Source organism: Falco cherrug, chromosome 4 (assembly GCF_023634085.1).
Source record: "Falco cherrug isolate bFalChe1 chromosome 4, bFalChe1.pri, whole genome shotgun sequence".
Taxonomy (NCBI): domain Eukaryota; kingdom Metazoa; phylum Chordata; class Aves; order Falconiformes; family Falconidae; genus Falco; species Falco cherrug.
In genome coordinates this window covers 46,696,555-46,712,379 of record NC_073700.1, presented here as the reverse complement: position 1 = coordinate 46,712,379, position 15,825 = coordinate 46,696,555, and the positions used below count along the sequence as shown (strand labels likewise).

General features: G+C 46.1%; 1 protein-coding gene across 2 annotated transcripts in view; it reads left to right on the top strand.

Moving 5' to 3' along the window:
* Positions 1-298: 298 nt before the first annotated feature.
* The window catches only part of STK11 (serine/threonine kinase 11), a 48,884-nt gene continuing 33,357 nt past the window's right edge, over positions 299-15,825 (top strand). Inside the window, exons 1-2 of one of the 2 annotated variants that reach the window (XM_055708095.1) lie at positions 299-1,905; positions 12,284-12,367. In XM_055708095.1, coding sequence (XP_055564070.1) covers positions 1,616-1,905; positions 12,284-12,367 — 374 coding nt within the window. In that variant the 5' untranslated portion in view covers positions 299-1,615. The remainder of the gene's footprint in view (positions 1,906-12,283; positions 12,368-15,825) is intronic. The other variant, XM_055708094.1, reaches the window with a different exon arrangement.

The window sequence follows — 15,825 nt, the reverse complement described above, 5'->3', positions numbered from 1 at the left end:
CTCGTGGCTCCGCCGCAGCCAACCGGCGAGCGCGCGTGGGGAGGCGGGGCCGGCTCGGCGGCCAATGGGAGCTTACGTCGGTCGCCAGGGAGGTGCGAGGCCCGCAGGGGGCAGCGGCGGGAGCGCGGCGGGGCCGGCCGGGTGGGGGCGGGAGGTAAACAAAATGGCGGCGGCGTGCGCGCTGCGGCGGGGCTGGCGGCGGGGGTAAAGGGGCAGCGGCAGCGGGAGCCGGCGGGACTGCGGGGCGGCTGGAGCGGGCCCCTGGGCAGGGCTGCGGGGGAAGCGGCTGGCGGGGCGCCCCCTGAGGTGGGGGGGAGGGGAGCGGAGCGCGGCGCCGGCCCGCGGCCCGGTTCCCGAGCCCGGCGGTGGGGAGGGGGGACGAGGCTGCCCGCCCCCCTCCCCCGACTCGACAGCGGGGTGCGGAGGCCCGGGGAGGAGGGAGCGGCCGGAGCTGCCCGTGGGGCCCGGCCCGCGGGGGAAGGCCCGGCCCGGGCGGGCTCCCCCGGCCCGCTGCGGGAGCGGGGAGCTCGGCTGCGGCTGGGGAGGAGCCGGAGGTCACCTCCGCCCCGGGGATCCCTTCTCCTACGTCTGTCGCTAATCTGGTTGCACTTAAAGTGTTTTCTCCCTTTTCCGCTCCCTTCCTGCCTTCCCCAGCGGTTGCTGCCGTGTCACTCATTTCCCTGCCTGCCCCGACTGACACCTGTGGCAGGGGTGTGAAGGAGGGGGGCAGAGCCTGGGCCAGGCCGGCATCTCCTCGTTGACCTTCCCGTGTTGGAAAGGGAATGGGGTGTTCTGGGTGCTGGGCAGAGAGAATTGCTTCCTTCTGCTTGTTCCCATTCTAAGGTGGGTCGGTAAAGCTGTAGTGGGTTTTGCGTTGTCTGACACCGGCTGACACCTGGACCAGTGGTGGTGACACATCATGTGCCACGCGGAATCCAGGTGGTTGAAGGATGCCCCTGGGAGATCTTGATAGGCACCGAAGGCCTCAAACTTTTGTAGGCGTGAAAAGCGAAGACGTTAGAATTGTTTCTGAAAACTCCTTCAAAGAAACTTGTTTTCAGCTTCCAAACGGCTGAAAGAAAACCCTCATCTGTGCTCATAGCTGGATGGTGAGGACAGCAGGGCAGAAACGTTTACCCTGCCATCCACTTTGGAGTTGGTGGCTATGATCTACTAGGAATGGAAAGTCACGAAAGAGACTCGGTAATTGTCTGTTTTTATGTGGTGGCCTAAAATCCCAGAGGATGACCTAGCACTTAAGAATCAAACTGGGCCAAACTAAAGGCCAAGTTGACTTGAAAGAACCCTAGCAGTGGGACCAGGTCAGAAGCAAAGCAAGTCCCAAACTGAGTGTATCTTGTCAAAGATATATGTTCTTTTTAAAAGACATTGTGTTACTGGAGCCAGGCCTGGATCTTTTAGCATCCAGTTGAGCTGGAAGCAACTCATAGGTTTGTTTTGTTTTTGGGTTTTTGTTTGTTTGTTTTTTATTCATGTTTGTACAATCTTCTGGATTTTTTTTTTTAAGAAGGAGTAAAAGGGAGTGTTGGAAACTAACAAACAGGATTAAAACCCTGAGCGCATAAGGAAAACAGGTTAAGGAACTTAATCCAGGATGGATATGCAGGAGCCACAGCAGCTGGGTATGTTTGCAGAGAGTGAGCTGATGTCTGTGGGGATGGACACTTTTATCCATCGCATTGACTCTACGGAGGTCATCTACCAGCCCCGGCGGAAAAGGGCCAAGCTCATTGGCAAATACCTGATGGGAGACTTACTTGGAGAAGGGTCTTATGGCAAAGTCAAGGAGATGTTGGACTCTGAAACCCTCTGTAGAAGAGCTGTGAAAATTCTGAAGAAGAAGAAGCTACGCAGAATTCCCAATGGGGAGGCAAATGTGAAAAAGTGAGTAAATATTTCCAGTAGCTGGGAGCTGAGGGATTAAACTTGGTTGGTTTTTTCCAGCTGAAGTTCTGTACCGCTTTAACTAACAACACGGCTTTCTGCTGTGCAAGTGCTTCCTAAACTGTAGGTATTCGGGAATGTCTTTGCCATTGAACTGCAGCCAGTGCTCTTGTTGAGTTTGAGAACAGGGAAGAGAGCTAGTTCTCGAGAGCCAGGGAGGCAAGTCCGTCTGCCTGAACAGACAAACTGTAACGCGCCGCTTTTTTAAATAGTATTGCTTAAAGAATAAAATAGGATTTCTTAAAGTAATTCCTTTTTAAGATTTCACCTTGAAGAGGTAAACTGGTGCCATTGGCGAGGGAAGGTGAGAGGTGGTGTACCTGAGTGCAGTAATGTGCTTTGCGTCGTTCCAGCCTGCGTTACTTGGGTACCCATCGAGGCGATGCGGCTCCTCGACTTTCTGGGATGGCAACTACTGCTCCCGCCTGTGTAGTAGGTGCCTGGGCCATGATCCAGCAGGCACCCAATGGGTGTAAGAAGTCTTGGTGGTGTTTTTTTGTTTACTTCGTTTCATTTCTGACTGATGAGTTTGGGAAGTAATTCAAGGCTCTTTTTCAGTTGATTTCTGCAGCTGTAAAATGGGGACAAGGGTTGTCAACCTTTTCAATTTCAGTGACCGAAGATACGGGCTTGGAAGCTTTCGAAGTGCCAGTTACATGCCGATTAGTCAGGGCAGAAGTAACTAATTAAAGTTAAGTGTGGGAGAAGCTTGGTGTTACGCTTCATCTGTTGGGCTGGGTGTATGAAACTTTCCCTTTTCTTGGGGCTGTGCTCTGCTTGCAGGGACCTCGCAGCCAGCTGTGTTTTCTGCAGCAAGCTGTCTGTCACAACCCTGCGAGATAGTTGTTTATCTGCTGCGGAGGGGAGCCTTGTGCAGCCAAAACAAACTACTTACAAGAGTTTATCTCATAGTGGGAGGGGAAAACTTGTGAGATGTTTAGAAGGTGTTTGTATTGGGTTTTTAGCTGTGGCATGCTGAGTGTGGAGCTCTGACCTAGCAGAGTCCTGTTCTGTTTCTCAGTTTGGTTTGAGTTTCCGAGCTCAGCTGTGAGATATTTCACATCCTGTACCAGGACTTCTGGCAGTGGGCTGTTTAAGTTTGCCTTCTAACCTTCATTGACAGACTTGGCTAAGGAGTAGTCACAAATGCTAATGCCGGGACCTCCCTTTCTTCCTTTGCTGGCTTAAGTTCAGAATCAGAGTAAACTGTTGGTTAATATGTAATAAAATCTTTCTTGTTTTTCTGGTAAAGGCCTGAGTGCCCCTTTACAGCTATGCCCCCTCCTTCAGTTACATCAAGAGCTGCTGCAGAAGAAGGGGGAGGTTGTTTCCTCCTTAGTGAAACTTTTAAATTTAAATTTTTCTCCCCTGTAGTGAAAAAGGACTTGCGAAATACCAGGGGAGCTTCTTGATACCAGAACTATGGTAATGGTCCTGTGTCCTGGAGTGAACTCTAAAGTTTTGTTCATGCACTGAGCCGGTCTGTGAACATCTTGTTTGGCTTCATTAAGGTTAGTTATTAAAGCAGGCTGGCCAACCACCACTCTGTTTTGCTGTGGATGTTTTTCTGGCTCAGCTGTACCTGCTTCAAAACACCGAAGCAGATTTTGTGTGTTGTCTTGTAACAAGGGTTTACTTTCATTCAGTTCCTGTTTTTGTCCCCTTGTTCTTCTCTCTTTGTCCACATATTCATTTTCTTTACCTGCTTCTTCAGTGGTGAATTTTTTTTAAAGGCAAAATGTCTTTTTTTTTTTTTTTTTTTTGTGTGTGTGTGTGGTTTCCCAGTACCATGACACTCTAACCTTACCAAACCCTTCAGTGCTACTACAACAGGCAGGGCAAGCCCTCTCCACTCTGAATAAACCTGTTGTGGTGAGATATGCCATCAAACCTGTATGGTTTGCCTGGTCAGTATGGAGGGAGGGGGAAACTAAACTGTTGCTGTATTTCCATGTAGTGCTGGAAATACTCTGCTAACATTATTTTTAACATTATTTTTGTAATGTCCTGTTCCTTGGCCAGACTCCCATTGAAATTTCACTTTCTACAACTGTGTTTGAGCGGCTTTGCTGAGTGGTTTATACCCAATAAACTACTTGCATGTAACAGAACAGCAGGAAATCAGATTGTGGACTGAATCACACCATTAGGTTCTACTTGCTGTCTTGAAAGCTGATAATAAGTAAATATGCAATTCCTGTGTTACACTGAGGCCTGCTTCCAGTCCCACTTGTGTCCTTATCTGTACAAGGATGTCTGCAGCTCAGTACATGTGAGAGATGAGTGTGATTAATTGTCTAATCTTTGTAAACATCCAGACTTCAGTTGGTGCCCTTTGAGATTAAAAATCTCTTAATCTGCCACCAGAACTAGAGCACTGCTTGGTGCTCTCAGTGGCATGTGCAAGCAGAAGGCTCTTCCAAAGCATTTGCATTCATGGTAAATTGGTCAGGAGCGAGAGTCTTCTGAATCCCTAATGAGTTGTTTTCTGTGCTGTAGAATCATTGCATAATGTTTTAACTATTAATCTGATCTGTGGGGGTTAATTTCTTCATACAGTGCTGCAAGTATGGCAGAAGTGCGCTGGCAGAGGGTCTGAGCAATTAGGGCATGCATTCAGGCTTGGGTTGAAGTGCTTATCTCTTGGAAGTGACTACTTAATATTTCGGTCTCAAAATACCTTGTTGTATGTACAGTTTTCTCCTAAATGCAAAGACAGTGTCTGTTCCTGCTGGTGATCTCCAGCATTTCTTAACCATACAGGGAAAAGCTACGTATGTGACTTAGGTTTGTTTGACAGAGATGTAATTTGAATTATTACAATGGGTTTGTGCCTCTGCTGTTATCACAGGATACCTCAGTATTGCTGCTGCCGTGGTGAAGATGAAACTTGCATTGATAGTGTAGTGTGTCATCAAAGAAATTCCCTAGAAAACAGTTCCTAGACTGTTGGCCCTTGAGTAATTACATGAGCAAGTAATACACAGGGAGTAATGACAAGGGAGAGCACGGTAACGATGAGCTGCGGAGGACTGTGCAGGTGTGTGCTGGGGACGCTGGATATGTGGGGCTGTAGTGACAACTCAGGGGGCTCTGACTGTTGGTACCATCTCTGTGTTAATTCCTTCCTAACATTCGAGTCTGCAGCCTCCTCCTGCGTGTGCAGGCAGGTTGCCCCGGTCCTGTGTCTTGGTGCAGTAACAGAGTTCTTGAGACCTAGAAATTAAGCCTGAAATACCTTTGAGACTTAAATAAAATTGAATGATTCTTCTCTACCCTAAAATATTCCAGTTCTGCCCCCTGAAAATGAACCCTTGAGGTATCTGTGAGTTCTGGTGAGGACACTGAGGGTTTAAACTCCTAAGACACATGTTTTGCCTAAATCAATATAGGGAATTTTCACTTCTTTTCAGTTATTTTAGAGAAATTTTGGGGTGGCTTAGTCAACCAGACAGTACTATGGCTAATTACTGCTTCCAGTTAATAGAAAAAAATGAGTTTAGTAGGATTGCCAAAAAGATGAAAGAAAATTTGGAAGACTATTTGTCTCTAGCAGCACAAGTTTAATAAAACTGTGTGCTAATAGCCTCACATTTTAATTAAGTGTTTGGGACTTTCTGTGCGTATCCCAAGTGTTTTGTACTGTACTTACCACACTCGGTGATTACTTCGATTTGAATATATGCTCATTAGAATTCCTCGGAGGTTTCAAATGTGTAGTAGGTCTGCACTTGGACAGTTTGCTCCTTGGGTCTGACTCAAGAGTCTTGCACCTCAAAACATGGACAGTTCTGCTGAGGGGAAGGACTTGTTGCAAGCAGCAGAGGCGTGGAGATGGGCTAATGCTGACTCATACGATTTCCTGTCCCTCCTAACAAGAAAGGTCTGTATGTAACTGGGTGGCTCTGTCACTTTCTTTGCTAAACTGGATATTCACTCGGATTCAGTGGCGAAACGTTAGAAACTAATCTGTAGCAGAGCACGGGTCGCTGTGCGGTGGTGGCTGTAGGGCTTGTAACATCAGAGATCCCTGCTGGGAGTGGGATGTGGATGGAGGCCTGGAACTAGTAAAGAGGAAAAAATATCACCGTGATCCTCCCCTCCCTTAGCAGCCCCTTGGGCTCACAGACACTGTTCTGGAGTAGGTGCCTGGCTGTTGCTGTCGGCTTCTGCGAGGCGAGAGCTGGCAGGGTTCAGATCGCCGTGTTCGGTGGCGGAGGGTGCGCTCTGATTTGTGTCTGCAGCACTTCACCTCTCGTGGGCTGCTTCTGGCTGCACGTAAAGAAAGGAGCGTGGTGACCACAGGGGCTGTTTCTGTATCTTGACATCTCTGACATTGCCTCCTCCAGGGAGGGAGGGGCAGTGGGGACGGGTTGCAGTTCTCACAACGTCATTTTGGGTAATGGAGAAAAACTGTTAGGATACTGAAACCTGAAAGATGTAGATCAGCGCTGGGTTCATCAACACATAACGATGTCAACCCCTCCCCATATCAGGCAGACCTTCAGATGTGTAAAGCTTAATTTGAAGAAGGAAATAGTGAAGTGCTCTGCTCGGTCTCTTATCTGAACTATGTTTGTGCTTGTGAGAGCAAACTTCTCACATGGTGCAGCTTCTCACATGGATGAAAATGACAAGTTGCATCCTTGTGAGTGGGGGGCTGGGTTTTTAGGTGAAATAAAGAGGAAAAAGCTGTTCACAAGCTACATTTTAAATAAGTTAATCTTTGTGGCGTATTGGGGATACTAATGTGTAATTAAAACTTGCTTTGGCTATACAGGATTACAAAATCAATCTAAATAAATACCTAATGTAGTTGTTCATTGTGTAAGGACCAGATGAATGATTCTTGAGTCCCTTGTAGCAATTAGCAAGAATGGCATTAGTGGCTTTATGGTACGTGCCAGAACTGGCATATGGAGCTGTTCTCTGTGCACGTCTCCCAGCCCTTCGCTGTGGCACCAGTGCTGCAGTGGAGCTGTTCCAGTTCCTTGTGCCTGGCTCCTCAGTGCTGTTCGTAGAGAGTCTGAGATGGCCCACGGTTGTGCGCAGAGGAGTAAAGGGGTGGCTGAGGGTGAGCTTCTCCCAGGCTGAAGATGTCACTGCAGACCTGCTACAAACCCACGTTTCTGACATGTGATCCAACCTGGTGGGTAACATGGAGAAGATTCACTGTCAATTGTCTCCAATAAAACCCCAAAAGCTTGGACCTGAGGAGGAACCTCGGGAACCCAAGGAAGGGAATGAATCTTGGCTGTATTGCTCGGTTTTCTTTAAGCAAAAATGGCTTTGGTGAAACTGAGGCTTGAAACAAGCTGTAGAAGGAATGCTAAATCTTAAGGTGAAGATGTGATTTTACTAGAATGGCCCAGGAAAGAATGTCTTTCCAGGCTGTCCTTCCAAAATTGTATAGCACGTGGTACAGGTAGGCAGTTTTGCTATATACAGTTCTGAGCACCACCACACCCCCCCCCCCCGTTATTTGCCAGAGCAAGGTACGTTGCTGGGGATTAATCTTAATCTGTCAGGATGAGCTTAATGAGTCTGACAAAACCACATGGAAACCTTGAAGTTAGAAGATCTTTTTTCTTCTTCCTCTGAGACGGTTATAGTTTGAAGCGGGCCCTGTACTCTGTCAGTCTGTCTTGTCACACACTTGAAATCTTTCTAGTTTAGAAAACCAGGAGCAGGATTCATAATGGAGACAACTCTAGCCAGGTAATAGTGGTGTTAAGTAGGGTGGGTATGGAAGTGACTACCCCATAGCAGAAAGCGCAGCCTGCCGCTTTGCTGGGCTTCTCCTCTGTGTTTGGAAAGAGGTCTGATCTCAAAAGCAACTGTTGTGATTTAAATTTCATGTTAAATTGTAGGGGTAGCAAAAGGAGGCAAAGTTGCAGCAGCAGCTGGAAAAGGTATGCTTAAAATCTGAACCAGATTCACTAGGCTGGTGTGGGAAAGGCAGGAAGCCACCTTGCCTGGGTTGAGGGGAAAGGCAGCAAAACCGCAGGCATGCAAATCCTCCTTTCCCTGCACTGTCAATTAAAATGCTGTTGTGCAGGCAAATTGCAAAGAAAGCAGTATGGGCTGGGGTGGGGGATTTTTTGATCATTTTGAAAAAAGTCAATTTAGGCACCTTCTGATGAGATGAGCACCTATGTTCGCTTGGTGAAGTTTGAAAACCAAAATGGAATTGGAGGTGACTGTGGTCTGGCTGTGTCTGTTCCTCAGTCATTCTAGAATGCAAGAGTAGCTAAAAATAGAAATAATCTTTCCTCTTGGAAATGGGCTGCTTGGCCTCTGCCCCAGAGGTGGGTGCACTTCACTGGCATTTTAGATTGGTTGACAAAGTCCTCCGGGGGGGGGGGGGGGGGGGGAAGAATCATTACAGAAATACGAAATATTTATTAGTTAAAGGTGGAAGGAATTAGTGTTTGTGCTTTCAAGCCGTATTACAGGGAATGAGCTGTTGGGATCAGGATTTTAAATGCGTTCCTAATATTGGAAGCTTTCTTTGCCTTCACAGCAAAGTAGTCTTATGTAAATAAGTATGTGTTCACTCCCTCTCTTCCTGGCTTGGTCTGAGCACGCAGCCCGTCTCCCTTCATTATGCAGAAACTTCTTAGACCAACACTTACGCTGGCTGCAGTTTCTATGCTAATTTAATCCACTTCAGCCTTTTGGTCATTACTATAATTAGAGTGGCTGCATCACTTTGCAAATCTGTCTGCCATTTAAACTAAACACTCTTCTGAGCTTTGCCTTGTTATCCTAGGTTTTTGTTTAGCTATCATTAAAAAAAATATATCTTTTTAAGGCCGTTTAGGCTAGGCATTCTTCCTTTATCATAAACTTCGGTAGTGAAATGATTAATACCACTGCTCAGGGATCCTTAGAAGATCTTTAAGGAACCAGTAGCTGCTCCTTCAAAAAGCCTGTAAGATGCAAGATCTTTTTTAATCAGATGTGATGCGTCAACAAGCCTTTGTACTGCCCACAGCTTGTTATTAGAGGCTGGCTAATTGTGCAGGCAAGGGGTGATGGCTTTCTGAGCTTGGTGTGTCATGTGTTTGGGCAGAGGCTCTTGCTTTCGAAGCTGTGCTCTGAATTCCTGGTAATACTGCTTTCAAAAGTCCTACCTATTGAAATGTAACCATGTTTCTTAAAGCAACTTACTGAATGGCCAGAGAGAGAAGCTGGATAGAGGAGTTTTTATGTAGTTTAGCCCAAGCCCAGGACTGAGCAGCAGAACAAAGAGCAGTATCTGTACTTCCAGACACTGACAGAACCACTCTGACCTGACTGTCCTGATCCTCCTGTTTCTCTTCACAGTTGGCATCTAGTGGGATTTTGCTGGCTTGAGTTTAATGCAAAAGGTACTAGAATGTGGTTTGGGGCACAGTACAAAATCCCAAGAGACAGAGATGAAAACAGTTGATACAAGATGACATACAAGGGTCCATTTTCATAGCCAAGAGAATATGTCTCCTCGCTCAGTTTTACATTCTTTACTCTCTGCAGACAGAGGATTCAATTCGGTTTTAATCTGTTCAGTCAAGTTAGGGCTAAAGTTTGGAAGAAATGGACTTATTAGCTGGAACTTCTGTTTTTGACTCATTCTTCAGGCTAGTGTTGTAATTCTTAGGTTGGTTGCTTCACTTCTGAATTATCCTGCAAATTTCAGCTTTATTAAAGGGTTCTGTGAAACTGCCTCAGTAGTTTCCTACTGCATATGAGTAACTTGATGGATTTTCAGGGTGATTTCTGTGCTAACTCTACTGTAAATACACTTAAACTGATCACACAAATGGATTAATGGACTGTCTGGCTCAGGGGTCTTTGGCTTGCCACCACAACACCAAACAGCTTGTATGTTGTATCTGGTGGTACTCGGGGGCAAGCAGCCTGTAGCTGTTAAACTGTGCATGACTCCCAAGCGGTTCCAAGTGTGGTTCATGCGGTGGGGAGTAGGTGGGAGATCGCTGGGTAGCCTGCATCAGGAGCTGGAGGTGTGCTGAGGCAGAGTGTGGAGTTGCTGGGAGCCAGCCAAGGCCAGCTCTGCAGGAGCTGGTGGGACTGCTGGGAGGCCGTTGTCATCTGCCACTTGTGAATCGTATGGTGGGTTGGGTTGGATGGGACCTTAAAGACCATTCTAGCTCCGGCCCCTCTGCTGTGGACAGGGATACCTTCCACTAGCCCAGGTTGCTCCAAACCCTATCAAACCCAGCCTTGAACACTTCCAGGGATGGGTCATCCACAGCTTCCCTGGGCAACCTGTTCCACTGCATCACCACCCTCATAGTGAAGAATTTCTTCCTAATGCTAATCTAAATCTACCTTATTTCAGTTTAAAGCCATTCCCACTTGTCATATCACTCCGTGCCCTTGTAAAAAGTCCCTCTCCAGTTTTCTTGTCAGCCCCTTTAGGTACTGGAAGGTCTCCCCAGACGCTTCTCTTCTCCAGGCTGAACAACAACTCCGGAGTTCTTCCATCCCTCAACTCCAACATCCATCACGCTTGTCTCCTGGCCACGGGAAGCTTTTGGTGCATGACTTTTTGGGTCAGGAATGCTGGAGATTCGCTGCCCCTTTGGCAGCCTTGGCACGTTGGCTGTTTTCCCTGTTTATAACCTCTCCTTGTTTTTCTGTACTTTATATGTTCTGTAGGAAATCATATTCTACTGAACAGTGCCTCTTCACACATTTCATGTGGTATAGTAAAATAGTTGCATTTTTTCATGTCTCTAGTAGATTAGCCAGTTTCTGATGTTTTTATATTTATGTTTAAATAACTGATATCTGTTCACAGCTATCAGAAGTAACTGATTGTTAGGTATAGAAACATTTTTATTTTTTTTGCGAGTACTAATACTCAAGTTGCTTCCCAGTTAAATAATTGTTTAAAAATTGTGCTGAAATGTGCTATATACTGCGTTAGCTGCTCTGCCACATTTGGCACCGGGCACTGCCTGCCTGTGACAGCAGGAGCACACCTAACTGCACGATGCTGTATCGCACTGACATCTGTGGGGGTTGTTCCTGCTCACGATGCTGATTTAAAAACATACCCTGAAATGTGAAGACTGGAAGCCTGAGCAAATTTACTTCTGCTCTTGTAACTACAGATGACACTTACATATAACGAAGCACGAAGTGCAAACATGAAAGGTTTGTCTTGGAAGTGACTGGCCTAGATATTACGGTAAACACCAATGTAGCACATCTCTAGGGCTTTAACTGAAGAGAGTGACAGTGAGCTAAGCTCCTAACAGTCCAGCATCATTTGAAAAGCTTCAGTTGGAGGGAAACTGATAAAGCCACACGTTTGGCACGCGGAGCAGCTTGGGGTAGGCTTTGACTTGCCTGAGCAGTTGATGGGGCAGCGATTCGGTTCCGATGACACCTTGCCTGTAGTCACCACTAGCTTGATCGGGGAATAGTGAGGCACTTGCCCAGGCCATAGGGAAGGGTGTGAGCTGGAGAGGGGACTGCAGGGGACACTGTAACCCCCTCCTTATGGCTGGCAGGAGGAGGTGGAGGAGACGGCTTGGCTTGCTGCACCAGGCCCTTGCAAGTCCAGTGCTGGTGCTGCTTGTAGAGGCAGGGGGTTTGGAGAATGTGTCCTTGGGTTGCTTTCTCTTTCTGTGCAGCCTGGTGTCCGAGGGTCTGGTGGGATCCCACCAGGAGCCGTTTTCTGTGTCAGCTCAGCATGACGTACCTCTGCCGATCAAGCTTGCTGTTCTCTTGCTCCTGCCTGCTTTGAATGGGGCTGTTTGGCTGTCAGCGTCCCACTGTTGACCAGTCAAATATTAAAGGGGAGCACTGCACAAATTTTACAGATAAAACCAGAATAAAGCTTACATGGGAGTGCAGAATAAAACTTTTTATTAGCAGAAGTACCACAGCCTGTGTTGACTGGCACCAAAGCGTTGGCACAGGGCGTTTTTATCACCAGGTTCATGTCCAGCACAAAGGCACGTTGCTCCTTGAGGATAGTTCTCCTGCTGTTGTTTATCAGTGGACTAAAACTCCTGTCTAGAGAAGAATTGACTGCCTGCGTAATGTTAACTGAAAGGGTACTTGTTTATAGTCCTAGTTAGTGACCAGTAAGTATTTTCGTGGTCTAACCTTGGACTAATGAATTCAGGAATACACAAGACCTTCTGTCAAACAGCATGCATAGGTAGCCTTAGGTGAAGCAGCTGGGATTAATATGGTTTGAGATGTCTTTAAAATCCCTGTGATTTAGAAAACATTAATTTTATCCTAGTAAGCAGGTAAGCTTTTTAAAAGTAACTTTTTTCTTTTTCTCTTCCTGCAGGGAAATTCAGCTCCTGCGACGATTACGGCACAAAAATGTTATCCAGTTGGTAGATGTATTATACAATGAAGAGAAGCAGAAAATATATCCTTTTTTTTTCCGCACAGTTGTTAATAAGGTTTGAATTTGCATTGTTCTCCACGATAGTGCTGAATCGTTAGAGTTCTGCTTTTTTTAAGACCCTTTTGAATGTTTCTTAAGCTTAAAATGTCTTTCACTGGTATTAAATATACCGCGTCTGGAGTGTTTTCCACACAAGTACATTTTCTTAAGTTTTCCAGCTTCTCAGCTGAGCAATGTGATATTGTCCCCAGGTTACAGATGCAGGGCTAGAGTAGGGAACAGCTGACCCTCAAATACCGTGTTTTGTTGTGTGACCTTCAGCAACTCGGAGATGAAAAAAGAACTGTGGATCTGGCACTTCTAACCTCCCGTCCTAGCTGTGGCATGTTAGTGCTTTTTTTTCCCTGAAGATGGGCCTTTTATCATCTCAGCTATGTGAAATCAATTTTTGTAATGCTTTTTTCTTTAAGTCCTTGGCAGTGATGTAGATGTGGGGTTTTTTTCTTTCCCTCAAAAGAAAAAAAAATTACTCGTTGGCTGGCATCTGGATGCCTGCAACTCTCCCCTTTTGGAGGGTCTGTACTGCTGCAGTGCTGCCTTCTCTGTAGGCAGTTGGTATGCTTTGCTGCTGGTTATCCTTAACAAGATAGGATGAACTCCCAAGCCTCCCCTGGTTGTTGTTTGTGTGAAAGTCCCTTGTGATGGCGTTTTAAGTGACCTAAATCTTGTAACAGTCATGAGCGATTCAAAGCATATTGTTCCTGAGAGACCTACAGCCCAGCTTTTTGAGACGAAACTGTTCATTTCTTGAATCAAAGTTGTGGCTTGTGATCTTGGTGCACCTTTCAGACTTGAACATGTTATTCCAGTGCACTGCATCACCCAAGCACACATGGACACTAACCAACGTAGTTACGTGCCATAATTTGCGAGTGGGTGGCTGGATTTCTAAGGAGTCTGCTGCAGTTGGAGTGCACTTTGATTTCAATCAGTTTTTAAGTTTATTGAGCTGATTGCTGTAGTAAGTGTTGTAAATGGTTGCTTTTATTTTTGACAGTGTTTTCTGAATACTGTCTTCCAATTACAGTACTTCAGAAAATGGATAATTTAATTGTATGCCTTAAGTAGTGCTCTGCCACCAAATCATTAGTATAAAAAAAAAAAAAGCATGACAACTTTTGGTTGTGTTTTGTAGCCTGAACAGACCGAAGAGACTGCAATTCAATTACTGTCTATAGAAAGATACCATTTAATTAATAAGAAGCTGGGCTGCTAAAGCAGAAGGATGGGGAAAAAGAGCCCGAGAGAGACCTCATGTGTTGGTAACAGGTGATGACAACCCAGAATGGTCCTTCAGAAATGTGACCTCTCTAAGCCGGGAAGCATGGTCCTTGCTTTATTTCCTGAACAGCAGCGTTTGAAAAAGAACAAACTGTTTTTCAGTACTTTCCCCTTGCAAGTGTAGGTTGACTTGACTGTTTTTTATCTTTTATCTGCTTCTACACTCTTTGAAAGTTTGTTTCTAATCGGTGCTTATTCTGTGCACGTGAGCAGCATTAGCACTGGGGCTGCGAGCGGGAATTCATCCATGATCATGTTCTCGTTTAACTTTTCTCCAGCTTCTCGTTGGCACTTGCAGTGCCTGTGTGGCACATCCAAGGATGTGGCGGTACAAACACTTGTGCCGTGGCATGGTAAACAGGCTTGGGAACAGATCCAGATGAAAAGTAACTTTCTCTTCCAGGCTGGCTTCTCTGGAGGTCAGTTCCCTTACTAGTTTCACTGCGTCATTGTGCAAATGTCTGTATTAGTGCCTTGCATGGAGCAATGCAAGGCGAAGGTTGAATGGGTTATAGAGGAGGGATGTCAGTCTCCCCCTTACTAATAAGAAAATGTCCTCATTTCCAGAATGAGCGTTGTGGCATTTGAAACTCGGCCTGTAGAAGGGGGAAGGGCTCTGTTCTCACCTGAGTTTTCTGTTGCTGATAGAAGTGAACTGCAGGCTTCAGCCATGTTTATACTTGGGAAGATAACTTACCTGCCTAGTCCAAAGCCTGCAATGATTTTCTTTGGTAAAGGGAAAGCTGTGATGACTGGATTAAAAATATCAACTACATTTAGTATTTAATGGGCTGCTTTGATGACCTGCTGTGGCTGGGAATGCAGAGCTGCTGCTGAATGGAGAACTAATCCAGGCAGAAAATAAACCCAGTTCAATAAGCAGCATCCCAGCTGACACCATCTCTGACAGCTTCTGTTACCAGTATGTGCAGTTGTGCGTGGGAGCAGAACCCTATTGATTAGAGGAATTGAGAGCCTCGGTCGTCTTGGGGCAGCTGTAATAGATCTGCCCCAGCCTGAAAGTTTGTACTCTAATCTGGCTGATGGACCAGAGATGGATCAGTTACAAAAGGAGGGGTGAAAAACAGTCTGGCAGCTAATGAAACCAAAATCAGGCTGTCCTTTGTAGATGAGAACAAGAGCTGGGTTTTGCTTCCCGGGAGCTACTCTACGTAATCTGCTGTTAGTATTACTCTCTTGAAGGTGGGAGAGTTGAGGTCTTCCACATTACTGTAAGTATTTAACAGATTTCTTCCAGAGTAAGAAACAGTAGGAATGAATTTTGGGAGCTCTTTCTTCTGTTCCTGCTTCTTCTGATTTACTGGGTGGCATCGTAAAATCTTACAGTATTTTAGCATCCCTCTGAAGAGCAGCTCACATAGGGAATGTAACGTGATTTTAATGAGTTTGCACAGTGTTTTGAGCTCCTGGATAGAATGCGCTGCAAAAGGGGAATGCAGCCTTTAGCACAGATCCCACTTAAAGCACAGGTCATCTCTTTAGCCTCTCCTGCCTCAAGAGTTAAGATGGCATCCTGGGACATAAGCAACTTATTTTAGGTTTAGGTTAAGAAGGCATCTGCCAGGAATAATTAAGAGTGACCAAAGAAATGCTTTGTGTTACTGGAGAACAAGCTTGGGCTTCCTGGCAATCAGTGCTTGTCTCAGCTCTTTATCTTGAAGGTGCACTCCCTTGGCGATGCCACCAGATGTCTCAGGGTCCGTCCTTGCTGGCCCCTCTGGGCTCACGTCTGCCGGAAAACAAAGGCAATTATTGCTTTAGGGGGTTGTGTCATTAAGGAGATGTAAACTAGAATAAGCTGCAAGGGAACAAATGCTAAAAAGTGCCACCAGTTCTTGGCATTCTGTTCTAATTTATTTTCATGCATGCGGTTTTGAAAAAGCTTCCCAGCTCTCTAGGGGTCCTTTCTCCTGCTACTGAAGTACTGCCATGGGGATGGGGGTAAGCAGTGGCTGTTAGTGCATACAGCCGTATCATTTTGAGAGAGGAAATGAAGAATAATAGAAACTTTGGGGAAGGTGATGGGAGCTCACTGTCATGTCAAGTGCAGAACAACTAAGGTGTTGGGAGAATACACTGCAGCTCTTCTGCCAGGGCTTTCTTAATTTTTTTGTAGC